This window comes from Camelina sativa, chromosome 3, assembly GCF_000633955.1.
Source record: "Camelina sativa cultivar DH55 chromosome 3, Cs, whole genome shotgun sequence".
Taxonomy (NCBI): domain Eukaryota; kingdom Viridiplantae; phylum Streptophyta; class Magnoliopsida; order Brassicales; family Brassicaceae; genus Camelina; species Camelina sativa.
In genome coordinates, this window is record NC_025687.1 from 16,614,523 (window position 1) to 16,641,799 (window position 27,277).

Here is a 27,277-nt window from a genome sequence, read left to right on the forward strand (position 1 = left end):
CCCCCCCCCCCCCCAATATCCCCAAGGGAATGGTCAAGCCGAGGCGACGAACAAATCGATTGTTGATGGGCTGAAGAAACGACTTGGTTGGAAGAAAGGCGCGTGGGCAGATCATCTTGATAGTGTATTATTGTCTTACTAAACAACCCCTCGACGATCTACAGGACAATCCCCTTTCTCTCTGGCATACGGGATTGAGGCACTCGCCCCGACGGAAGCAGGTGTCCCGACACTTCGTCGAACTATGATGGTTGATAATCCCGATCTTAATGATGATATCCTTGTTGATCACATTTACTTCGCTGAAGAGTTACGCGACCAGGCCTTAGTTCGGATTCAACACTACCAAGACGCGGCAACTAGGTATTATAATAAGACTGTTCGTCAGAGGCGCTTTAGCGAAGGTGACTTGGTCCTACGAGAGGTTTACGAGAATACCAAAGAACTCAACGCCGGTAAACTTGGCGCTCGGTGTGAAGGGCCGAACTTATGACCATGTCTGGAGAACGAATTCGGAACTCATGGAATGCGGCGCACTTAAAACGTTACTATTGTTAGGTCGCCCTCACGACCTTCCCTAAGGGGTTTCGGGAACCCGACCTCTACCTATGTTTCGTCTGTACCACAAACTACGACTGGCTTGATCCCTTTTCAAGGTACGTAGGCAATTCCTCATCTTTTGTTAAAGATTGAACGAATGCAGCTAGAATTTAGGTAAAGTTTGTTTTTGTTGAGATTTTCATTGAATGTGGCTCAATCGCATTCAGTTCGACAGGAAAAAGAGTCGGAATTTTCATTGAATGTGAGTCGATTACATTCAGTTCGGCAAACTCGGCATCGAATAAAGGGAGCCCGATCCAAAAGTTTCGCCGCAAACCCTCTAGCGTTTTGGACGGTCCTTCAATCTCAGGATGAGAGCTGGGCCGGATAGGTCAGATTCCAACGGTTCCTCCACCGCAAGTTCGTTCACCGCAGTTCGCCAAATATCTCGATCCCGCTGCAAGACTTCTAGCCTCTCAACTAGCAGTCCGGTACCCTCGGACATCATGTGCTCCAGGAAGACGCATGGGCCCTCGACTAGATGGCGTTCACGGAAAGCCTGACACGTCAACTCCAGATAGTTGACAAACCGGATCAACCTCTGCAGACAAGCTCGGTAGGCCCAGACGTCTGTTATGAGCGGGAAAGTAGTTTTTCCCAAGGGTTCGCGGTCGTCTTCAGGCAGATCAGGCACCTCCATACAGTCGACCAGTTCCTTGCACACTGCATGCTTGGCGATTAGGCGACCTATGCGCCACTGCGCCAGGAATAAACCCTCGTCAACAAGCCCGTTCAGAACTTGAATGGCCCCTTCCAAATGGTAGAGTCGATGTAGCTCTTCGAGCTTCGGGCGAAGCGCCATGATATACGCACCCATTCTTTTACGACGACCTCGGTACCTTCGGAGCTCCAATTGTAAAGGAGACATCCCTGGGATGATGGGGTCGGGATTCAGACCAAACTCACGAGATCGGGGTGTATCTCCTATTTCTTGAACGGGAGAGGTATCCGGCTAGTTTGGATCCCGAACGCTAGATGCGGCAGCTATCCTTTCTCGGGCCTTCCTTAACCACACAGATCGGGTAGTAACTATCATCTTTTGTTTTTGAAAGAAGTTGCGACTATCTATCAAAGATCCAACTCCTCCTCTATTTATACTTAGATTTCGAGAACAACCACCATTGATTCACCAATCAGAGTGCCGCAGATTTTTCGATGCGTCCCGTGATTTGCTATTAAAGACCATGCAAGCATTCAATGTTCCTCGCCACGTGTCAAAAAAAAAAAAAATATAGATGTGTATATTCAAATCCAAACTAAATCTATTTTAGTTCGATCCAAACTCAGGCGTTGACACCCTGGCCAGGTGATCAAAGTGCCTCACAGCACACAAACTTACTTACGCAGGGATAAGCCGAACCCAGAGTATTTACTTCGCACCTAGCGTCTATATTTTATTGGTAGGGATAAGCCGAACCCAAAGTTTTTATTTCGCACCCGACTTTTAGTTCAGACGGAATTGTTAGCCGAATCCAAAGAATAATTTCAATGTCCAATTCCCGAACAAAGGCAAAGAAGACAAGCCGAGCCCAGCATCTCGCCCTCCGAACAAACACTAAGGGAAAGGAGATATGTCGAGCCCAACATCTCGCCCACCGAACCAACACATTCCGTTAAGGATAAAAGTCTCACATCACGAATTCATCTCTTCCGAACCGAGAGTGATTACTTTCACATATAAAACATAAAAATGACTTGATATAAGCTGGGAGACGTCCTGCTTCTTGTACATTTATTGAATGAAAGTTTTTATTTATTGCAAACGCAACCTGTCTTAAATTTGACAGTATTTCGTAAAATAGTGTTAATATAAAGTGGTTCAAATCACTAATTGCAAGTACATCAATTATTCGGAGCTGAGGGCAATTCCAGCTGCAATTTTTCGAGTATCTGTCCTCAGGCGTTTTGCTATAGTCCATATCAGCTGAAGTCCTGTTTTCTCCCATTCGTCGGGACGGGATTCTAATGCCCTGATCTTCTGTTCGGCCTCATCGAGACGACTTATGGTCCTCTTTCTCTTTGCTTTCAAAGTGGCGACTTCGGCTTCCAGTACAGCTAAACGGTCATCAATCTCGTTCTTCTTCAGACGATGATAATAGAGTTTATGGCTCTGTTCTTGATGAACGGATTCGATCTGCATGCCAAAATATTTTTAGTTATGATGTATTTTAGAAAAGACACATTATAAGTAAAGTATAACAGTGTTACCTGATGAACAAAGGCATACGCTGCAGTAGCCTCTATGTTGTCAGCGCGTTTGTTCATATAGAAGGATTTCACTTCGGATGGCATGAATTCGCTGCTCAGAGAAAAGCTCGTCTCACTTGGCACCAAATTCGACTAGTAGTAGCTTTCTCGGCAATATTCGGTCAAGCAAGATAGCATAGCAGCCACTCTATCGAGACCATTCTCGATCCAAAATCTTGGATGAGCTTCAAGAAGCTTGAGTTTGCATAACAAATCGTTTCGCGTTTGTTCCATTATAGCAAGTCGGCTGATAAAAAGGTATTCCCCTTTCGATAGCCTCCGAATTTGAAAACGTCGGGACATTGTTTCCAATCTCGACTTGGGAATCAACACTGCCGACGGAGCTTGGCATTCTTCGTGAATTTTTCTTCGTTTCGAGTTCATGAATCAGAGAGAATTCTGGGGTATTTGTATTAGCCCCTGGAGATGGATTTCCCATTTCGCGAAATGGGAAAATAAAATTTCTCTTCGTCGAAATGTCCTCTTCGCGAAATGGGAAAATAAATTTTCTCTTCGTCGAAATATCTAAATCCGACTCAAAATAAAAGGGGTAATATTATTACAAGGGTTTTCAAAACCCCGGATCCAAAAGAGTTCAGAGTTAATTAAAAATAAAAGCAGTTAAACTTCTAAGTCATACGAAAGATTAGCCTGAAAAACAGCAGCATTGGATCCGTGCTGGTGTCTTACAGAATTCGGAGCCATAATCCCAGGATGGAGAAGTCCGAATCCACGCTGATCATGAGACATGACAAGATCATTCTCTCCCAGTTCGATAACGTCCAACGCATCGACATCTTCCTGGACCTGTGCCTTCTTCTCGTTGATCTTCGCGATTTGCTCCTCGGGAATTGCTATCCCTTCTCCGACCAAATACTGCACCATCTCCTGAATCCCAAAAGCTTGGTTCAACATATCCTCCTTGGGGCGAACTATCGTACTTTGCTCAAGGAGAAAGGTCTTTACTCTATCCAGTCGGGTTTGTGCCTTTTTCGCTGTCCGTTGCACTTTTTCTAGACGATCATGGCGTACTCTGTTGACTTCACCATCTAGCTTGGCCTTCAATTCATCAAACTCCCGCTGCAAATCGGATTTCTCTTCCTCGAGAGTAAGCGTCTGGGAACTCAGCTCGTCAATCCTCGCTTCAGAATTCGCAATGACTTCGTCTTTTTTGGCGAGAATAGCTTCCAGCTCCTTGATCCTCTCATCTTTGGCTTTGCTATCCGTTCGAACCTGCTCTAAGCATTCCTTTACCTTATGAAACTCGAATCCAGAAGTCAAAACCGATTTTAACCGCCTATCGTACAACTGAGTCAGCTTGTTGATTTTAGCAGCGGTCTGTTCAACAAAACAAAAAGAGAAAAGGAGAAGGAGCGTCAGATCGCCCATACAAAGTTCAAACAAGTTGAAAGAATAGAATAATGCAGACCATTAAATGGGATTCGGCAATGTCGAGGTACGCTTGTTCGAACTCCAATTTGCTGGCTTCTGGAAGAATCCGAGAGGAAATCTTCAGGTTCCGAAAGAGTTCAACGGAGGCTACTCGGCTCGTGACCAGGGGCCATCACCAAAGTAGTCAAAGGCAAATCGATCGGTTCTGTCGTTTCTCCTCTTCAGGCAGAATCAATCAGCAGATTCCTACCCTGCATCGTCAGCCGAACGTTTGCGATTGACCCTGGATTGCGATTCAGGATCCCCGATCTGCTTCCCCTTATCCTGCTTCTTCTTCTTTTTTTTCTTCTCTCCCCAGTCTCAGGCGGAGGGATGTTCTGTTCGGCGATCGGGGAGTTAGCCTCATCCGGAATTAAAGGAGGATCACCTGCTTCCACGGAGTCTTCTAATCCAACTATGTCGATATGTTCATCGACGTCTTGAACATGGTCTTTCTCAGATTGGACTTCGTTGAGGGAGTTTGGGTTTACAATCTTGAGGGTACTAGCATCGATTTAGCATGATCCGATAGGCTTCGAGGTTTGTCCCAGCGAACTCGCGAAACTCGAGAACGTTGTCCTCGCTTTGCCCATCGTTCTTTTGACGCGAATTCGAGTGATAAATTCCCACCACCGATTGGTTCTGGATAGTAGTGCGTCCCGGACGGATTGATAACCGCGAGCTAGACGTGTTGGACAGTATGGACGATCTGGAAATAAAAAACGAGAAGTTAAAACGAGTTAGACGTGTGTGATCGGCAAAGCATACGGAAAATTAAAAATCTACTCAGAGTTCCATTCCACACTCTTCGATGGATGCCCAGCGGATTCTCGAATGAGTATTGGTCGACACGAGCGAAGAAATAGCGAGCAGCCTACTTTTTGAAATTGCTAACTTTTTTGCCTGGGAGGAAATTATGTTTCTGTTTCATATTCACCTCCCAGTTCTCCTTGCTTTTCGAAATTTTAAAGCAGGAGAGTTGTTCAAAACAATGAACTCCGATCTCAACTCCCACTTCGGCCGCTACAATAAGAGCAGCAACGAAATTACAAACACTGGCTGGAGCCAATTGGCAGATCGGTATCCTGCGTCGTTGAGCGTACAGTAATAGTAAAGCAGGAATCGGAAACCAAAGGCGGCATTCGGTGAAATAGTCTTCATAAAGACAGACGTATCCAACCGGAGGGTTCCAAGGGCGTTGATCATCCCGTGGGATTATGATTGTAATGCCGTTGTTACCCCAACCGCAAGAGTTCAACATAGCATTGACCGATCTGACCAAACTCAGAGTTTTATCACCTCCAATTCGCCCCTCATGATCTAGTGCGGGGTCAATATCTTCGATCGAGATTCCTAAGGGGACGAACCGATCTTCTTCCAGGCGTAGATCAACGTTGGCAGACTCGGTGTTTTCATCTTCGGGCCGAGTTCGAGAAGAAGAATCTCCAGCTGAGCACCGGGTTAAAAGCGGTTGAGCTTCAAAGCTGGGTCTGACAGATCTTCCAATATGTGTGGAACATTCTGGATTGGGAGCCATATGCCTCGAGTTGCGTCGAACTAATTGATCACTTTCGGTCTCGGGCGAAGAGACAGGTTCCAAATTGCTTGTCATGATGGGGCGATCAGAGAGTGCAGAGGAAGTCGAGGGTGGAAATATAAAATATATATAAATATATAAACAAGCAAAGTGAGGAGAGAGCAGAGCGGAGTACCTTGAAGCTGTTGGCGAAAAATGAGAAATGAAGAGGGGAGCTCCGTATTTATAGAATCGAATGGGCGGCAACCCTACGAAAAGTCATCACGACCTATGCGACCTTTCATCTTCCGACCTAACAGATGCGACGTATGTGACACGTGGAGGGGGATTAAGGTAACTAAATATTAAATTTCTTTTTCTTTATGGTACAGATCGGATATTTTCTTCCCTAAAGTTCCAAAAGTCGAATTTATCTTCGAATATTCTGAACTGGGGGGGACTAATTGTTGGTGCGGGATTTAGTACCCCTGACATACTGATCTAAAACAGAAAGATAAATTGATTACTTAACCGGGAATCCGGTTAAGGATCTTAATTGATGATCTACATGAGGCTTGTTCGGACAAAGAGGCTCAGCCCATCGATGAGAAGCCGACTTCCTAATTCGCCCGACGACCGACTTGAGGAAGAGATGGGAACTTTCCTTATCTCATTCTGGATTATAAGGAAAGTTAATATATTTTGTGATCAATAAAACTGTATAAAAGGGGAGAGACTTCTCCATTGTAAATCATCCAGCAATTAATACAAAAACCCTAGTTTCTCATTGTTCTTGAGAGAAAACCCTAACTTCTTTCCCAAGAGATTTCAATTCCTTTTGTTTACTAGTTTCAATCCGATTTCTTAGAAAAATTACTTTACTGAATTTTTTTGCTCTTTTAAACAAATTCATTGTGTGAAACCCAGTTTGTACACCGTCATAAATTCACAACCACACAACTCTTTGGCCTTGTGATATTAAAATATGTCATATCTTTGCTTTATAGATTGCATGATGACGGGTTTGGAAGACATTGCATGTTTGCATGTTGGTCGTACTTGTTGTTAAGGTGTTTGTTTATTGTTAATGTCGTTACCTTTTTTGCTAGACAAGTCTTAACGAATTTGAACTACGTTAGTTTTGATTATTACATCAATTGTTTTTTTTTGCAGCAAAAACATTTTCATTGTAAACCAGATTTTTATTGGATGGTTCATTTTTTTCAAAGAAAAGGTGGAGAATATAAGAAAACCCTTTACCAAAAAAATGTTGGAGAATATATTGATTCTACAAAAAAAGTTTGGAAAAAAAATTGCTAAGAAATGACGCAACATAAACGAATGTCAGAAAGATTAATATAAATTATGACGAATAATATTCTTTTTTAAAATTTGTGCTCCGATCCGTTGTGTAGCAAAGACAACATTGTCAAGAAGTGACAAGATTCATTGGCCACTAATGTCCAATGGTCACCTGCCAATGCCGATCTTTAATTTTTATTTTTCCTCTGTGTGAATTCCTAACTTATGATATGAAATAATGCTTATGATTTTAATTATTAGACTTTTGAAGGTTAATTGTTATACTTTCTACTTTTCTAAAATGGACATATTATATATATTCGTTTATTAAACCTGTTTTATAATTATTATAAGTAATATACATGTGTACTGAATTGGGTTGATTATCACATTATGATGAGTGTCATTCACCATGAAATAATTTTTTTTTTATCGTGTAATAAACGATACATCAATGACAATATATGCAGTTAGGCATGGCTAGTGCACTAGAAACACTATGTGGTCAAGCCTACGGAGCAAAACAATTTCATATGCTTGGGATTTACCTCCAGCGATCATGGATCGTCCTCATAGGCTGTACCATTTGCCTCATGCCCATCTACATCTTTTCGGGCCCTATCCTCTTGGCCCTAGGTCAAGAGGAACGCTTTGTTCGTGTGGCTCGGAAAGTAGCTCTATGGGTCATAGGCATCAACATCTCTTTCGTGCCTTCCTTCACTTGCCAAATGTTCCTCCAAGCTCAGAGCAAGAACAAGATCATCGCCTACGTGGCTGCTGTCTCATTAGGGGTCCATGTCTTCTTGTCGTGGCTCCTAGTGGTTCATTTTGATTTCGGGATCGCTGGTGCCATGACCTCGTCTCTCGTAGCGCACTGGTTGCCTAACATTGCGCAACTCTTGTTTGTCACGTGCGGTGGGTGTAAGGACACGTGGAGAGGATTCTCTTGGTTGGCTTTCAAGGATCTTTGGCCCGTTTTCAAACTATCTCTATCTTCCGGTGGAATGGTTTGGTATGATTTTCAGTCTTCCCAAGTTTTTATTGTGTCAAGTCCTAAAAGTATCAACACGTGTCTCGTCAAACCAGCATCTACGTAAATATATATTAGTCATACAATTATACAAATACCTTCGTAATCTAATAATACTGTCACGTTGGTTGAAATAAGAGATGGATATTTATGCATATATTTAATAAACAAGATTGAAAATCTTAACATATACATTATAGAAGTATTGCATGTTTATTCGTGACATAAACATGCATAAAAAAACCTTCTTTTTTTTTTTATAACTATTGCTATCGTAATACATAATAGCAAGTCCTTTATGATATTAATTTTTGGCAGCTTGGAGCTATGGTACAACTCGATCTTGATTCTGCTCACTGGAAACTTAAGAAATGCTGAAGTTGCTCTTAACGCACTTGCAATCTGGTAAAACTATATCAGTTTTAGGTCTCTTGTCTTTGAAGTTATATTCATACGTTTGTACATTTATCTTTAGATTGTTGATCTGAATTCTAATACATGTATGATGTACACTGATGCCAATGGAAATGATAGGTACGGTCTAGGTTACTAATCGTACTAATTATACTCTCTATAGCTCATTGGCACCGGCGGAATGGCAGAATGCTTTTGCAGTTGAGCATGATTTTATTGATTATATAATTATGCTATTCTACAATATCACCCACAAGAAAATTAGTTAAGAGGCGAATGAATTCTTAATTTGGTATGAAAGTAACTTTCTGTATTACTACTATTGTTGATTTTTAGCTGAAATTTAAATATCTGATGAAATGTGTGCAATGATTTATTATTAGAATTCAAATTTTAGTTTTTTGTAACTCAATGTATTCAATTTCCAATTTGTCCATCGATCTCTTTTAAGCTCATCAAATGGTTTTTGAAAATTTACGTAATTAAACTCTCTCTCATTTTTTTTTTTGGGACTGCTAGGTAATTGTCAGATATGTTGTTGTTATTTTTTATACTATTAGTTTCACTTTCACACATGCATGTTATGTAATCATATATATGGTTCTAGCGAGAATCAAATCAAATAAAAATTTATTGTTATTCAGATTCAATGTTATATGTTTTTCAAATTTTTTTTTGTTCGCAGCATCAATATTAATGCACTAGAGATGATGGTAGCCTTCGGCTTCATGGCAGCAGCAAGGTGCACAAAATTTTATATATATTACATATTATATCATACTATGTAAAGATTGAATATAATTCTAGAGTGATATATTTGATATATCTGGTTTTAAATCGTCCTAAATATTAGATTATTCAAGATTAATTTAAACATCTTATTCGCTTCTTCTTACTTTTTATTTTATGTTATAATGTTTGCAATAGTGTAAGAGTATCAAATGAGATCGGGAGTGGAAACTCTAAAAGGGCCAAATTTGCGACAGTGATAGTGGTTTTGACATCACTTTCAATAGGAATCATCTTCTTCTTTGTCTTCCTGTTTTTAAGAGGAAGGGTTTCATACATTTTTACAAAAAGTGAAGCTGTTGCCACACAAGTAGCCGATCTTTCTCCACTCTTGGCCTTCTCCATTCTCTTGAACAGTGTGCAACCGGTTCTCTCTGGTAATGTATCTGGTTTAACATGATACATCCATTCAATGAAACATTATAAGGATTCGTTTTTCAGTGAGCACACTCTAATTCATGTATGAAACTGGTATTTTAGGTATTCAGTCACTCTCACGTATAATGAGTTAACAATTTATCATTATCTGAAATTTTAATCCAGCATGTATTTATATTAATATCGTTACACGAGAAATTAAATTTGTTTCTAACCCTTCATTACATGTGGACTGATTATTACTGGTTGTACTTGTAGGAGTTGCTGTTGGAGCAGGATGGCAAAAATATGTCACGTACGTTAACCTTGCTTGCTATTACTTTGTTGGAATCCCTTCCGGTGTTTTTCTTGGCTATGTTGTCGGTTTGCAAGTCAAAGTAAGTTCACTTTTTATCAGTCTTTTTAAAAAATTTAAACTTGTTTATAGTTTTTTACTGTCGCAAGAGAAATAATATACTTTTAGTGATAATATACAAGGTAATATAGTGTTTTTTTTTCCTTAAATTTTAGGGCGTGTGGTTAGGAATGATATTTGGAATCTTCGTTCAAACTTGTGTGCTTACGATAATGACTATGAGAACAAACTGGGATCAACAGGTATACACTGAATATTACTCCGAATTCTAAACTTATTTTGTTATAAGAAAATAATTGATTTGCATATTTGGCTTATTCTTAAATACAATGCAGGTGTCTTCGTCGTTGAAACGTTTGAACCGTTGGGTTGAACCAGAATCCAGAAGTCAAAACTAAACTTAACGAAAAGAATAATCGTGAAAATTGAAGTAAAAATTTGAGTTTGTAATCGACTTTTTAATCTCTATTTCAATCTATATTGTAACGCAAAATTCAAGTCATGATGATGTCTTTGTGATTAGGGGTTATAGCAAGATGAAAAATCATACTATATATTCCCTATATATTAATAAATACTGATGTATCAGCGTTAAAGAGCACAAGACACTAATAAATTTTTTCCCTCATTTTTATGGATATTTACATATAATTTTCATTGTATGATTAAAAAATATTCATTTTCAATTAATTTTAAACAAAACACTTAACCAAACATTTCAGTTATAAAATATATTTTATTTAAATATATCATTATTAGATTTAAAATATTTTCAAACCCCCAAGTTATTTACTTATTAAAAAAAATCTGATTACTATTCACAACCTCACATTAAAAATTCAAAATTAAATTATCACAAAAATCATTATTATAGGGGATTGACTTTTAAATACCATTAGTATAATATTTCATGGATGAAACAGAATCTTACATAAAATGAACGTGAATTAATAAAATAAACAAATTTTAGTTATATATTTTGTTTTTACATAAATGAATTTTAGATCTCAAGAAATAATTTTATTCATAACTTTGATTTTATTTGCATAGATTTATTCCGCACTATGTGCGGGTTGTTATCTAGTAGTTATGTAAAGAGAACTTTGATTGTAACGTTGAGAGTTGTCTAAACTCTCCTCCGTCATCTTTATGAAATGTCAATCAAAATCTTTTAACTTTTGGTGACAAACTAATTAAGTATATTTCCTTTTACATTTCTTACACAATAGACCTTTTACACTCCAAACTAAAACATCATTTATTATTTATCTAAACACAATTCAACAAATACTAAAACAATCTAAAAAAATATGAATGGTCCAAATAAATTACCAATTAAAAACTAATTAATTTTATATTGAAAGTTGAAAACATTATATAACTAAAACAAAATAAATTATCTTAAATATCATATATTATTACATAGAGGGAGTATGTTAATATATAGATATTTTTTGAGACAATTCCCATTTTTGTGTGCTCTTTAAAAAATGCTCTTTTTAGTTATCCATTCTTTGAAAATACCACTTATTAAATGTGAAAAATTATAAAGTTTTGTAAAGTTTAGAAGGTAATACTTGATGAAAAATGATATCTAGAAACTCGATCCAGGTGTTTGTAAGGTTTTACAATATATGTTAAAAGGTTTTACAAGGTTCTTATAAAATATTTATACTATATTTATAAAATTTTATACAAATATAAAAATAGGTTGCATATACTTTTATAAGGTTACACACTTATTTGAGTATATCTCCAAATTTTCAAAGCATTTTTATAAGGTTTTATAAAAAGGCATTTTATAAAAATGTCATTTTAAAAACTACCCTGTTTTTGAGTTATCCTTTGGAAAATACCCCATTTTCTCTTTTTAATAAAAATTTCAATCTTTCAAATGTAAAATGTTAAATTTTCCAGATTTAAATTTAATTAAACCTATATTTCTAGTAAATCAAAACTACAATAGAATTTTTTTAAAAAATAAATAAACAAAATTTGAAAAATTATTATAGTAATATATATATATATATATATAGTTTACTGATTTTATATATTAAAATTTAGCAAGATCATCGTCAAAATATATAAAGAGATATTATTTATTTTGATTTATATACTCAACATATCACCAAATTTTGTTTCAATGCAAATAAAACTATTTTATTTTATGTGTTTTCAATAATAATAAATTATCAATCCACACCATGAAAATAACATATGACTTAACATTGGTAGAATGATGTTATTCTTTTTTTTTTGTCACCGGTAGAATGTTGTTATTTATTATTATTTTTAAAATATTTAGGATCATAAATTATATTTAAATTATTAATTGTTAATATTTAAATTATTAATTATATAACAACTTTGTAAGAAAATTAAACATTTAATTATTACAAATAACTTGATTTTGTATCATGATTTCTGACGTACAGGTGGTAATGGAACAAAAAAATATGTTGACGGCGATGAGAGTGGGAGACTATGTGGACGACTGGTGGCTGTGGAGATTGTGTTGTGGTGGTTGTTTACATTTGCCGCTTTTCCTTTGACTTAATACATTTGTGATGGTAGAGTATAAAGCGAAATGCTCAAAAATCAAGTCCTTATATATACGATTATACCTGTGGCACTGATTTGAATACTTTAATAATCAATAACTTGTACGATATTGAATGTTTATTATACTTCACAGAAAGAAAAAAAAAAACATTTGGTTCTCGAAATTCTTAGATTGAATATGACAATCTTAATTCACTAAAAATAATGTAATTGCTTAGATTTCTCAATATTGTTTAGCAAAAAGAAAGTGATAATAACACTTTATTGTGCTCGTGACTTGATTCTTGTTTTTATGGGTATATGATGCAACACGTCGTCAAGGCCTATGTGTCCCAAAAAATGATCGCAAGCATTAATTACACACAAACTCTTCCTCCCCCTCTCTCTCTTTTCTATTTATTTCCTCCTACTCTCCTGTCTTACGGATACAAAAAAAAAAAAACAAAGACTCCACGATGGCCGGAGGAGGAGGAGAAGAGCTCACCGAGGCTTTGTTGAAAAACACGGCGGAGAACAACGGAAATGAGGATGACTTGGGGATGAAGGAGAAGGTTTGGATTGAATCAAAGAAGCTATGGGCTGTGGCGGCGCCGGCGATTTTCTCGAGATTTTCTACGTTCGGAATTTCATTGGTAACTCAAGCTTTCATCGGCCATCTTGGCCCAACCGAGTTGGCCGCTTACTCCATAACCTTCACCGTTCTCCTCCGTTTCAGTAACGGTATCTTGGTTAGTATACTTTTATGATTCAAATCCCTTGCTTAATGTGGATTAAGATATACTATAACTAATTATATACAGTATATATATCAGAATAATAGTACTAGGTTGCCTCCAAAACACTACAATACATTGAAAGACTAACATCTACTCGTCATAGTACTATTACTGACCATTAATAATCAAACACGTTTTGCTTAGAAATAACTTTCCATAAGTTCCTCCACCGGATTGGCTTACAATAAATGAGGAGCGATACTGGAGAAAAGGGAACTTTCATAGAAAAATGATTATGATAAGTCCTTTTAGGTAAGGAAAAAAGAAAATTTTGAAAAAAAAATCTTATGGACTAAAAACTATTAGAAAGAAATTAGCTTTAAAAAGAAGACTATTAGAAATAAAATTCTTCCAAAAACTCCCATCTATTCTTTAGCACTGTACTATTAAAATAGTTACTACTCAATAATAGTAAAAGGCTATGATTTTGGATGTCATAAATAGAGGGAAAGAAAATGGTTGGAATTTTTTTTCCAAGATACCTACCAAAATTTAGCCAATCAACAATAATGGCTGGTTGAGGAAAAGAAAAAACAATAATGGCTGTCGCTCGTTTAATCTGAAAAAACCATAAAAACAGTAAAAGCAGTATAAGTATAACCTTTTCATTTATGTATAAAAACTATGACGCAATTTTATTTTTTAAAATCTCTTTAACCTTTTAGTATGTTTTTTTTATCACAGCCGAAGTATGTTTTTAGTTAAAGAGAAAACATATCATTTGAATTCTTTTTGCCGGAAAGTTGAAATAATGTAGTATTCATGTGAATGCTGATTACTGACGGCAACAATGCTTTGTCGTAGCATGATTTTTTGTTGTTTTGTCTTTTTTTGATAAAAGATATACGTTGTGGTTTCTTGCCAACCACAAATATCTTCATACATAACATAACGCCTTTTTTTATTATTTGTCGATGATTGATAACATAACTACACAGCAATTTTTCTTTTTCAAAAAAAAGAAACTACATACCAATTTCGTTGACCGCTTTAAAAGATTAATTGGACCCAAATTGCTTATAGAAATTTAACCCATCAGACTAAAACCGTTTATCAAACTCAAATAAAATTTGTTTGACCAAACTTTATTCAGCTAACACTTTATGAAACTACAGTGTCTCAACTCTACATTATTATTATTTCTAATGTAGTTAGGCATGGCCAGTGCATTGGAAACACTATGTGGTCAAGCTTACGGAGCCAAACAAAACCATATGCTCGGGATCTACCTCCAAAGGTCATGGATCGTCCTCACAGGTTGTACCATTTGCCTCATACCCATCTTCATCTTCTCTGGCCCTGTCCTCTTAGCCTTAGGTCAAGAGGAACGTATTGTCCGTGTGGCTCAGATCATAGCTCTGTGGCTCATAGGCATCAACTTTTCCTTCGTGCCTACCTTCACTTGCCAAATGTTTCTCCAAGCTCAGAGCAGGAACAAGATCATTGCCTATGTAGCTGCTGTCTCCTTAGGGCTCCATGGCTTCTTCTCGTGGCTCCTAGTGGTTCATTTCGAATTCGGGATCACTGGTGCTATGATCTCGACGCTCGTTGCGTACTGGTTCCCTAACATTGTACAGCTCTTGTATGTCACGTGCGGTGGGTGTAAGGATACGTGGAGAGGATTCACTATTCTGGCGTTCAAAGATTTATGGCCTGTCTTCAAACTATCTTTGGCGTCCGGTGGAATGCTTTGGTAAGGTCTTATTAGTGGCATTTCATAAAGATAGCTTTATAAGTTTTCCCTGTCTTTTGCGAAATCAAGAGATTGATTTCCACTTGATTTACTTGGTCAATGTATTAGTTTTCTGGCTACAAGCAATATAATTATCAACTAGTTTAGGATAAAAATAGGATGTGATGCTAAAGATCTGGTTACCGAAGAAAGACACATGAATACCTTTGTGGGTAGGTAGTAAGTCAGTAGACATATAAGATAAAGTTAGCAAATTAGTAACATTTTTCAAGTCAAAACCACAGAGGATTTTATAATTTTAATTATAATGATAATTGTTACTTTTTCTTTTGTTAGCTTATTGTTATTTACTTTGTGGTGGTTGTTTTGAACAGCTTGGAGCTATGGTACAACTCGATCTTGGTACTACTCACTGGAAATTTGAAAAACGCAGAGGTGGCTCTTGATGCACTAGCAATCTGGTAAATCAACAAGCATTGACCTTGTATCTCTTCTCATCTCCATAACCAATACCAATTCAAACAAATATACGTTATCTTTTGCATTAACTTGACTCTTAAGTTTTATGGTATGAGCAATAGTATAACGTATAAATCATATTTTACAAATCGACTAATCTTTCCCAAATTTTTTTTCTTGCAGCATCAGCTTTAATGGACTGGCGATGATGATATCACTTGGGTTTTTGGCAGGAGTAAGGTGAATTGATACATCTCTATAGATTCTTACATACACACTTCACTTTATAATTGATACTATTTACATATCATCTTCTTTCTAACTTATATATATAGTGTACGAGTCTCCAACGAACTCGGTAGAGGGAACGCAAAAGCAGCCAAGTTCGCAACGCTGATAGCGGGTTTAACGTCACTATCTATAGGAACCGTTATGTTCTTCGTCTTCTTGTTTCTAAGAGGAAAAATTTCCTACATTTTCACTACAAGTGAAGCTGTCGCCGCAGAAGTTGCCGATCTTTCTCCACTCTTAGCCGTTTCCATACTCTTGAACAGTGTTCAACCCGTTCTTTCTGGTATGTATGTTTTTTTTCTTTTCTATTTGACGCATAGAAATATTCGAACCAATGATATTCAAAGTAGTTTGTGTGTTTGAATCGGTTTAAACCGGAACAGGAGTTGCAGTGGGAGCAGGATGGCAGGGATATGTGACTTACGTTAACCTTGCTTGTTATTACCTTGTCGGAATACCTTCTGGTGCAATCCTTGGCTACGTCGTTGGTTTGCAAGTCCAAGTAAGTTTTTCGTTTTACTAGGTTTAGTTTTCTGATCTTGGAAACAAAAATGTGTAGAGGTGACATTAACTATTGAAAATAACATAACCTTTAATTTTTTTTCTATATGTACATAGGGTGTATGGATGGGGATGCTCTTTGGAATATTTGTTCAGACTTGTGTGCTTATTATCGCGACTCTCAGAACAGATTGGGATCAACAGGTTAGAAATTGATTATTAGTGTTTATTTTTTTTTGTGAATTAGTTTAAGATAAAAGAATTGAAGTTTTTCTCCTAACAAAAATAATTAGTTTGTTCAAGCAAGCTATATATGTTCTTGGACCTTATACTTTTTTGTTGTCACTTTTTTTAGGTATCTACGTCGTTGAGAAATTTAAACCGGTGGGCTGTACAAGAATCAAGGGATGCAAATCAAATTTCATCAGAGGAATAATATTCTTTAACGATGATTAATTTGGTCATCGAGTTGTCTGCTTATTTTATTAGTTATACCATTGTTATTTGTTTTTTGAAGTATTGGTACTCTACTTGTTAAGGTGTAGGTAGCATCATAACAAGAATTCGATTTGTAACGAGTTAAATCCAACGCTTTTATATTTATTTGGGATTATGGTTGAAACTGCCATTTTTTCATTCATTTTTTTCGAATTTGTCATTTGTCTAATGGTTTTATTGATTTGCCATTTTGAAAAACTAAACATTGGTAATTTGTTAATATAAAATACATATTTAGTAAGAGACAATAAGCCCTAAAATAAATGAAACAAAAAAAACCAAATATATAATGTGTAAAAGTTTAAAACAAACAGAAACTTGCACATAGAACGGCTTCTTTGTCGGATTTTCAGCGATTCTTAACATTAGATACTGCTTTAACCTCATCAAGTTGTACTAGATGCTGCATCATCCAATGCTGATACACCAAGCTTGCTGAAATTAAAAGGGATCTTGTGAGTTGTGAGCAATCATGTAAATGATTTTAGCTCTGACTTCTTGAGCACATGCATTAGTCGTGCTTGTTGACCGTACATGGTCTTGTTGTCAGCAGTGAAGTTGATATATTGAATGACCTTCCACTTCTTCATCTTGTGTCTTGACATGAACACATCCAAATCATTCTCTAACACACCAGCCATCATCCTATGATTTCATTCATCCACATCTTCTAGGCCACACAATTGATTTGTTTTTAAAGAAAGAAGTCATACACTCAGTTTCGAACCATATATCACCTATACAACATCTGATGTAACCTTAACATTTAGGCCAGACAGAAATGGTTGAACATCTGTAACTGTTAGCATTCTATCACCCTCAATAAAATTATTTTATTAATGATACTCTTCAATCAGAGGCGGCAATCGAACATCTGCTACAAATTAAATAATGATTCCACGATGCAACTCTCCTTGAAACACTCAGATGAATAAATTCTCTCTAAAATAGACAAGACCACAACGTAAGGTTTTGTATGCAATATTTTGGAATCTCCGTACACTTTACACCATTGATTCACAAGAAACTGCTAATCCTAGGAATTGAACTTGACACTTGGTATACAAGCCTTTAAACTCTTGATTACTATGCAAAATAGTTTCCACTTTTTTTTTTCTTTTGTTTTATATTACTTTTTAAAAGGTTGGGTTTATTCCAACTCGATATCTATTTTTGAATTGATCTCTAAATTTTAGTGTAAATTAGATATAAAGATCTTTACATATAAAGAATAAAAAAAATGAAAATTTATATTTTTGTAGATGAAAATAGAAATGGGTTAAATATAATCTTACTTTTTTAAGAATTTATATTGGTAAATGTTTCGCTCAAATTTTTGAATTGTTGGATTGAACCAGAATGTAAAGGATTAAACAAAACTTCATAAAAACAATAATAAAATACTTATTTAATTTTGAACGATATTTAAGAGAAACATGTGAATTTTGTTCATCAAACATATTAATTGTTTTTAATTTTGTTTGACTTACGAAAATGTACGGTCAATAAAAATGAATTTTTGATTTGGAGAGTTCTGGATTATCATAATCTTAATTAAAAAAAAAAAAAATCTATCGCTCCGAATCTTGTTAGCACAAGAATGTGCCAATAATAGTATGGTATGCTCCCCCTATGGTCGCGACTTGATTCTTGTTTTTTATGGGTTTGTGGTGCAACAAATAGTCACGACCTATGGACTTGAAATATTAAAATACTACTAGTTATTAGTCACATGGTTGATCAATGCACGTATTTAAAAGATACAACTAATTTCTTTATTAGAGTGTTTAAATCTCACTGCTTACTTCCTGCAAGAGGCGTAGACGGCTTTTTCGTTTCCCAATAAAATATGACGAGTAGATACAAAAAAAACAAAGAAAAAAAACACGTCAAATAAACACAAGATTGGTTCTCTAAACCAATTCAGACACAAACTCTCTCCTCTCTATCCTTCTCTGCCTTCTCTCTTCAATTTATTTCCTCATACCATCTGGTCCATCAAATACAAACTGAGAGTCCAAGATGGCCGGAGGAGAAGGAGAGCTCACGACGGCTCTGTTGAAAAAGACCGTGGAGACTGGCGGAGAAGAGGATGAGTTGGGGATGAAGGAAAAGGTTTGGATTGAATCAAAGAAGCTATGGGTTGTGGCGGCGCCGGCGATCTTCACGAGATTCTCTACGTTCGGAGTTTCAATGATAAGTCAAGCTTTCATCGGCCATCTTGGCCCAACCGAGTTGGCTGCGTACTCCATCACCTTCACCGTTCTCCTCCGTTTCAGTAATGGTATCTTGGTTAGTATCCCATACTTCAATTATTACTCTCATTTTTTTTTATGGTTATGTTTGCTAAAATAAAATAATAGTATTACTATATTTCTTCCAACAGACTACATCGAAAACTCACATCTAGTGGTCATCTTTACTGACCATTAATAAATGAAATAGTATACTCCAGGATTGAAACACATTTGTCAGAGAATCCCGTGGAGTATTTTTTATTTGTCATAATGATTACAGATAGCTTTTTATTAATTTTTCCACGGGATTGTCTGACATATGTGTAGCTATTCAATAAATTGAGGGAAAGTGAAAACAGAAAAAAAAAACAAAAGATATCTTATAGGAAAATGAATCTGATACGTCTTTTTTGGTAAGAAAACTATCAAATTATTGCAAAACTCTATACAGTACAGCTCGTATTATTATACCACATTATTCAATAGACAATGATGATGGTAAAATATGTATTTGATTCGTGAGAATGATAATAAAGAAAAGACTACTGATAATATTTCCTTTTTGACAGAAATTTGAAATTACGTATATCATGTTAATACTAACAGAAGACACTGCTTGTCGTAACATGTGGTGGTTTCTTGTCAACCACATATCTTTTTACGTAACATAAGACAACTACATACCAAGTTCGTAGTATCTTCTTCTCCTATCGTAACATGTGGTTGGTTTTTTCTTCGAAATTTAACGAATTAAAAAGTAGGTTGAATAGAATTTGAAGTTCGATAGTATAGTAGATATATGTGACTTATACGTTTTATTATATTATAACGTTGGAAAAGTACTGCAATATATAAATTTGTGGGTCGGCAAGTTTGACAAGAGTCACTATTAGCAGTCCACTTCCGAGGCCTAACCACTTTCTTCCCTGAAAATAAAGTTTTGACACATGTTTTCATGTTTTCATTAGAGAAATCCAAAAATCCCATCATATCAAGTTTAGTCGAAGCTTTTCTAGCCATATGCTGGACGCCATAAAGAGCCAAATAGTATTGTAGAATCTAAGTATTGAATTCTCCGACAAAATGAAAGTATTATTGAACTCATTCTTAAATTTAAAAGCATTGAACTCTTCACTTATGCGAGAAATCACAACAATAAACTAGTATTCTTAACGAAAAACATTAATTCCAGCTATTTATTCCGCTTAAAAATTTATGTAAAGAAACCAAACTTACATTTGATAAGGTAATCAAATCATCAGGTTGAAAACGTTCATAAAACTCATTAAAAGATGGTTCAATTATACAATTTTTGAGGATTTGTTTCGAATATACATCTGTTATTTTGGCAATCTTTTATTATGAACCTGTACAGATGTCTCAACTTTGGTTGATACAACTCTTTATAACTATTATGTAATAACTGCCGTGATGCAGCTAGGCATGGCCAGTGCATTGGAAACCCTATGTGGTCAAGCTTACGGAGCCAAACAAAACCATATGCTCGGGATCTACCTCCAAAGGTCATGGATCGTCCTCACAGGTTGTACCATTTGCCTCATGCCCGTCTACATCTTCTCTGGCCCTATTCTCTTAGCCTTAGGTCAAGAGGAACGTATTGTCCGTGTGGCTCGTATAATAGCATTGTGGGTCATAGGCATCAACTTTTCCTTCGTGCCTTCCTTCACTTGCCAAATGTTTCTCCAAGCTCAGAGCAAGAACAAGATCATTGCCTATGCGGCTGCTGTCTCTTTAGTGGTCCATGTCTTCCTCTCTTGGCTCCTAATGGTTCATTTTGATTTCGGGATCACTGGTGCTATGACCTCGACGCTAGTTGCGTTCTGGTTGCCTAACATTGCTCAGCTCTTGTTCGTCACATGTGGTGGGTGTAAGGACACGTGGAGAGGGTTCTCTATGATGGCTTTCAAAGATTTAGGGCACGTCTTCAAACTATCTATGTCTTCCGGTGGAATGCTTTGGTAAGCGGCCTTCTTTTTAAAAATTGGTGACACAATTTCATATTAATACGAGATTGGTTTCCACTTGATGCATCTACGTGGCCATTGACTCATTGTATTAGTTTTATGGCTTCAGACCATATAAATTAATAAGTTTAGGAATTAATCCTTAAGGTAGAAAATCGTATAAAGGTTTTTTTATAGGTAGATGAGATGAAGTTTCCAAATAAGTATGAGTCAAGTCAGAACCACATGCTCTTTGAGCTTTTTAAGTTGTCAGGAATGACTATTCTCGTTTGAAATAAATCTACTCGTAAGATATTGATAAATTTAAAGTATTATTATTATATAACGTTTACTATATTTGTGGTGGTTGTTTTGAACAGCTTGGAGTTATGGTACAACTCGATCTTGGTACTACTCACTGGAAATTTGAAAAACGCAGAGGTGGCTCTTGATGCACTAGCAATCTGGTATATATATATTCACAAGAATTGACCTTCTTCTAGTCTCCATAGCCAATACAATCTCCAAACACACATCTATACATTTTATTTCCTTGACTCTTAAAGTGAAACTATGGTATGACTAATAATATGTAAAGTATTTATAAATCAACTCTTATATACATACCAACTTTTTTATAGCCTCAACATAAACGGACTGGAGATGATGATAGCACTTGGGTTTTTGGCAGCAGCAAGGTGAGAATAGATACATATATTGATTTTTGTTTTTTTTAATGTTAAGATAATTTGTTTTCTTCTTTGCAACGTAACTATCTCTATTTATAGTGTAAGAGTGTCCAACGAGCTGGGTAGGGGAGATGCAAAAGCAGCCAAGTTTGCAACATTGCTGGCGGTTTTGACATCACTCTCTATAGGAACAGTTCTATTCTTCGTATTCTTGTTTCTAAGAGGAAGAATTTCCTACATTTTCACTACAAGTGAAGCTGTCGCCGCAGAAGTTGCCGATCTTTCTCCACTTTTAGCCTTTTCGATTCTCTTGAACAGTGTTCAACCCGTTCTCTCTGGTATACATATAAGTTTTCTACTTGACGCATGATATTGATATTATATACTTGACGCATGATATTGATATTATACCGACACTTAAATCAGTATGTGTTTTTGAACCGGAACAGGAGTTGCGGTTGGAGCGGGATGGCAAGGATATNTTTTTAATGTTAAGATAATTTGTTTTCTTCTTTGCAACGTAACTATCTCTATTTATAGTGTAAGAGTGTCCAACGAGCTGGGTAGGGGAGATGCAAAAGCAGCCAAGTTTGCAACATTGCTGGCGGTTTTGACATCACTCTCTATAGGAACAGTTCTATTCTTCGTATTCTTGTTTCTAAGAGGAAGAATTTCCTACATTTTCACTACAAGTGAAGCTGTCGCCGCAGAAGTTGCCGATCTTTCTCCACTTTTAGCCTTTTCGATTCTCTTGAACAGTGTTCAACCCGTTCTCTCTGGTATACATATAAGTTTTCTACTTGACGCATGATATTGATATTATATACTTGACGCATGATATTGATATTATACCGACACTTAAATCAGTATGTGTTTTTGAACCGGAACAGGAGTTGCGGTTGGAGCGGGATGGCAAGGATATGTTACTTACGTTAACCTCGCTTGCTATTACATTGTTGGAATTCCTATTGGGCTTTTCCTTGGTTACGGTGTTGGTTTGCAAGTCAAAGTAAGTTTCATTTTCCTTACAAATTTTAACATGTTTTTCTTTGTTGTCAAATGGTCTTGGAAACAAAAATTAAAGGTACCAAAATTAACATAATTATTATTTTTTTTCTCTAAATTTTTAGGGTGTATGGATCGGAATGATCTTTGGAGTATTCGTTCAGACTTGTGTGCTTAGCATCATGACTCTGAGAACAGATTGGGATCAACAGGTTAGTGTAAAGAATTTGTTTTTGTAGCTAGTTATTCTACAAACGTACAAAATAATTAGGTTGGCCAAGCAAGCTATGTTCTTGGACCTTATGCTAAATCTTGCTACTTTTTCTAGGTATCTACGTCTTTGAGAAATCTAAACCGGTGGGTTGTACCAGAATCTAGAGATGCAAATAAAATTTCATCAGAGGAACCGAATAATTAGTTTGGATTCGGGAAATTCTCATTAGAAATATCATTACTCTTCTTTCAATGTAACTTTGTTCTAAAAGGTTGAGAAGAATATCACAATTCACAAGTTTGAGTTTATTTGATGTCCTCGTAGCTAACTGTGATAAGATCTTCCTTTTTTGGATTAACAATTCAAAGCTCAACAGAAGATTAGTGTTTATATCAAAAACAAAAAAAAAAACAAAAAAAAATACATATATGGTTAGAAGTTAGAACTTAGAAAGGGACAGTAGCCTTCAACATGAGTACATGACTCTATGCTTTATGTCCCAAAGCACTCAAATATGATTGGATAATTCGTTTCATCATCAAAAACTACCAACAATCTAAAATACCATTATTTACGATTACAATGAACTTGGTTTATATTATATATCCTCTCAACTTATCGTTTTACATCAAAATGAATTACAAATTTTGACTAGAATTATTAAAAAAACACGTTTTTGATAGTTATGAAATTATATTTATGTACCAAAAGTTTCATAACTATATTTTAACACCGAAACTACAGTTCTCATACATCGAAGTTACAAAAAAGTCATAAATTAGCCTAATTCCAACCCTGCTCACCCGGCCGTGGGCTTATTGATAATAATACTCTTTTAGTGGGCTTATTGATAATAATACTCTTTTAGTGGGCTTATAATGGGCTGAAACATTTTTTCTAGGGTTTCCGAGTTTTTATCTCCACCCTTTAAAAAGCCGCCGTCGATTCATTTTTCTAGGGTTTCAGCCTTTGATCAAAACCAGAGAGAGTCGTCAGTGAGAGAGAGAGCAAAGCAAAAAAAGGTGGGAGAAGAAGATGAAGACTATTCTATCTTCCGAGACGATGGACATCCCCGACAGCGTAACCATCAAGGTTCACGCCAAAGTGATCGAAGTCGAAGGACCTCGCGGGAAACTTGTTCGCGATTTCAAGCATCTCAACCTCGATTTCCAGCTGATCAAGGACCCCGAGACTGGTAAGAAGAAGCTTAAGATCGATTCGTGGTTTGGATCCCGCAAAACCAGTGCCTCCATCAGAACCGCACTTAGCCACGTTGACAACCTCATCTCCGGTGTGACCAGAGGTTTCAGGTACAAGATGAGGTTTGTGTATGCTCATTTTCCCATTAACGCTTCCATTGGTGGTGATGGCAAGTCTATTGAGATCCGTAACTTCCTTGGCGAGAAGAAGGTTTGTTTTTTGCCTTCATGTAGATTTTAGGAATGAAAATGTTGGAAGATGAACTTATTTTAGAAATGTGGTTTATTGGAAATGATTAGGTGAGGAAGGTAGATATGTTGGATGGTGTGACTATTGTTCGATCTGAGAAGGTCAAGGATGAGATCGTTCTTGATGGTAATGACATTGAGCTTGTGTCAAGGTCATGCGCTTTGATCAACCAGGTACGTACTACTCTCTTTAACTAGCAGATACAATGAAAGGTTCTCTCTTGTGTGTAGTTTGTGTGTTAGATAGTTGACATATGGAAGAATGGTTCATAAGCTTTGGGCCCGAGTTTGCATATTGTTGGTGTATTTTAGGCTTTTAGTGATAGGGAGATATGTAATTTGACAATGGTTATGTGCAGAAATGTCACGTAAAGAAGAAGGATATCAGGAAGTTTCTTGATGGAATCTATGTCAGCGAGAAGAGCAAGATCGTTGAAGAGGAATAATAGTTTTTATCAATCATCATAGCTCCATTTTCTCTATTTTGAATGTTAGTTTCTGTGTTATGGATTAAATCCCTCCGTTGTTGCAAGACTCGGCTTATCTCTTGTTCTTTTTTTTTGTTCGAGATTTTATTTACTTATTCACAAGTTTTGGAAACAAGCTATCAATCTTATTTACATATTCGAATCATCTCGTGTTAATTTGGGATTAATTTGATTTTGGAGTAATGGGTTGTGTATTGAATTGATTCCTGAGTCATAGATCTCACAAACCTTCCTAACTTGTACCAGAGATCTTGATTAACCCAAAAGCAAGGAACGCATAAACGATCTGAAGGCAATAATGTTATAAGACAGTACAGACTCCTCAATCTCTGCCGTAGCTTTTACTTCAATATAGACTTATAGATTTTGTTTTTGACTTGATGATCACTTCCTCCCGTTCTACACGATAATATTTTGCTTACAGCTTTCTATGATTGATTCAACTCATACTTCGTTTCACTCTGATGTAATCGTTTTAAAGTCGAAATCTGATCATCGTCCTCTGGTTTGGGGTTTATAATCTTAAGATTATGGCAGAAGGAGAAGAGATTCAACCACTTGTTGTTGATAATGGAACTGGAATGCTCAAGGTGAGCTCCTTTGTCTTCTTTTCCTCTTCTTACTAACTTGTTGATCAAGTCTACATAAACCTGTTTCCATCAGTGATATAGGCTGGGTTTGCGGGTGATGATGCACCAAGAGCTGTATTCCCTAGTATTATTATAAGGTCGTCCTAGGCATCCTGGTGTTATGGTAGGAATGGGACAGAAAGATGCTTATGTTGGCGATGAACCTCAATCGAAAGGAGGTATACTTACAATTACATATCCCATTGAACATGGTATATTTTGTAACTGGGATGATATGGAGAAGATTTGGCGTCATACGTTCTACAATTAGCTTCGTGTTGCTCCTGAAGAACACCCTGTGATTCTTACTGAAGCTTTTCTTAATCCTATAAAGCTAATAGAGAAGATGACTCGGATGATGTTTGAGACTTTTGATGTCCCTGCTTTGTATGTTGCTATTCAATCTGTGCTTTCGCTTTATGCCAGTGGCCATACAAGTCTTTATATATAGGGAATGTTAGGTTGATGTGACAGATTTTGTTTTCTGATGGAGTTAGTCACACGGTTACTATATATGAAGGCTATGCACTTCCTCATCCTATTCTCAGGCTTGTTTTAGCTGGAAGTGATCTTACTAATGCTTTAATGAAGATCTTGACAGAGAGAGAGAGAGGGTACATGTTCACCACAAGCGCTAAGAGAGAAATTGTGAGGAAGTATAGTGTATGGATTGGGGGTTCCATCTTGCCTTCTCTTAGCACATTCCAACAGGTATTGTAAATTCTTTAACCGTGTTGATGCTTCAGTGATCCACACGAAGATAGTGATGTTTAGTTACCTTGTTCCAAAAGGCAGATGTGGATATCAAAAGCAGAATACAAAGAATCAAGGCCAGCCATTGTTCACAGGAAAGCTTCTAGACAACCTCTTTATGTAGCTTGCAGTTTGCAATTTCTTTTTGATATAGAAAGTGGATAATATTGAAGAAGCTTTGGCCACCTTACAAAATAGTTTTAGCCTTTTAGGAGATAATGAATTGGAGATCGAAACTCTAGAAATGGAAACACGAACGTTGTGGGGTTGTGGTTGAGAAGATGATTCAAGATTGCAAAATAGACATATGTACCTTAAAGAATATGTTTTGATATGTTTTAGTGATGGTTATATTTTGTAAGTTAAGTATCTTAACTACAAAAACAACTCCAGACATACAAAATGGCATTAAACAGTGTTGACAACTCATATCCTTAATAAAAATACATTTTTAAAAAAACTGAGAATTAGATAGGAGAATATTGAAACGAAATCATGCACCATACTGATGATGGTATTGGCAAGATTTTGCTAGTAGTGATCATAAGCGTCTAGCTAGGTTAAGAGCTATTCCATCTTCGTTGCCCTCCAATAAACTTTTTCGCATGACAAGAAAACTTCTTTTAATGTTGAATAATTTATAAGTTTAAAATAATTACATTAGTTTTTTCTAATACCCAAGTGATTCTTGTGCGTCGTCGTTATATATCTGACTAGTGGCTCTGATTGGTTTCACAAACGACTCACATGTTCACCAATCAGGAAAGTGTTTGGAGAGAGCAGCTCGTAAGATTGGTTGGATTTGGTAACTAGAATGAGCATTTAAAATAGATTTTGAGTGGTTGTAAGAGTGACTGCAAACTCCTCTCTACATAGTATGTTTGTTTTGGGTGGGTGCACAGTAACTTTTTTTTTTGTCTTATTTTTTTTTTCTTTGATTATTATCATTAAATATTCAATTTGTCAATAAAATTTAAACTTAGATGTGCATTACTATAGATTTAACTG

The 27,277-nt window shown here is 36.3% G+C and overlaps 4 protein-coding genes across 4 annotated transcripts in view; all 4 read left to right on the forward strand.

Moving 5' to 3' along the window:
- LOC104777326 (protein DETOXIFICATION 23-like) overlaps positions 1-10,676 on the forward strand; it is a 16,843-nt gene extending 6,167 nt beyond the window's left edge. The window contains exons 2-8 of the mRNA XM_010501553.2: positions 7,567-8,108; positions 8,445-8,531; positions 9,226-9,282; positions 9,468-9,706; positions 9,966-10,084; positions 10,218-10,304; positions 10,398-10,676. Of these exons, the coding sequence (XP_010499855.1) occupies positions 7,567-8,108; positions 8,445-8,531; positions 9,226-9,282; positions 9,468-9,706; positions 9,966-10,084; positions 10,218-10,304; positions 10,398-10,460 (1,194 nt within the window). The 3' untranslated portion in view covers positions 10,461-10,676. The remainder of the gene's footprint in view (positions 1-7,566; positions 8,109-8,444; positions 8,532-9,225; positions 9,283-9,467; positions 9,707-9,965; positions 10,085-10,217; positions 10,305-10,397) is intronic.
- On the forward strand, positions 12,993-16,986 carry LOC104777327 (protein DETOXIFICATION 21-like). The gene is made up of 8 exons (XM_010501554.2): positions 12,993-13,352; positions 14,552-15,093; positions 15,468-15,554; positions 15,736-15,792; positions 15,888-16,126; positions 16,227-16,345; positions 16,462-16,548; positions 16,700-16,986. The coding sequence occupies exons 1-8, from the start codon at positions 13,080-13,082 to the stop codon at positions 16,778-16,780; spliced, it is 1,485 nt and encodes a 494-aa protein (XP_010499856.1). The 5' UTR covers positions 12,993-13,079; the 3' UTR covers positions 16,781-16,986.
- LOC104777329 (protein DETOXIFICATION 21) lies at positions 18,667-23,274 on the forward strand. Its single transcript, XM_010501555.2, has 8 exons — positions 18,667-19,134; positions 20,517-21,058; positions 21,424-21,510; positions 21,685-21,741; positions 21,832-22,070; positions 22,623-22,741; positions 22,863-22,949; positions 23,066-23,274. Exons 1-8 carry the CDS (start codon positions 18,865-18,867, stop codon positions 23,153-23,155), a joined length of 1,491 nt encoding a protein of 496 aa, XP_010499857.1. The 5' UTR covers positions 18,667-18,864; the 3' UTR covers positions 23,156-23,274.
- On the forward strand, positions 23,894-25,032 carry LOC104777330 (60S ribosomal protein L9-1). Its single transcript, XM_010501556.2, has 3 exons — positions 23,894-24,361; positions 24,451-24,573; positions 24,759-25,032. Exons 1-3 carry the CDS (start codon positions 23,987-23,989, stop codon positions 24,843-24,845), a joined length of 585 nt encoding a protein of 194 aa, XP_010499858.1. The 5' UTR covers positions 23,894-23,986; the 3' UTR covers positions 24,846-25,032.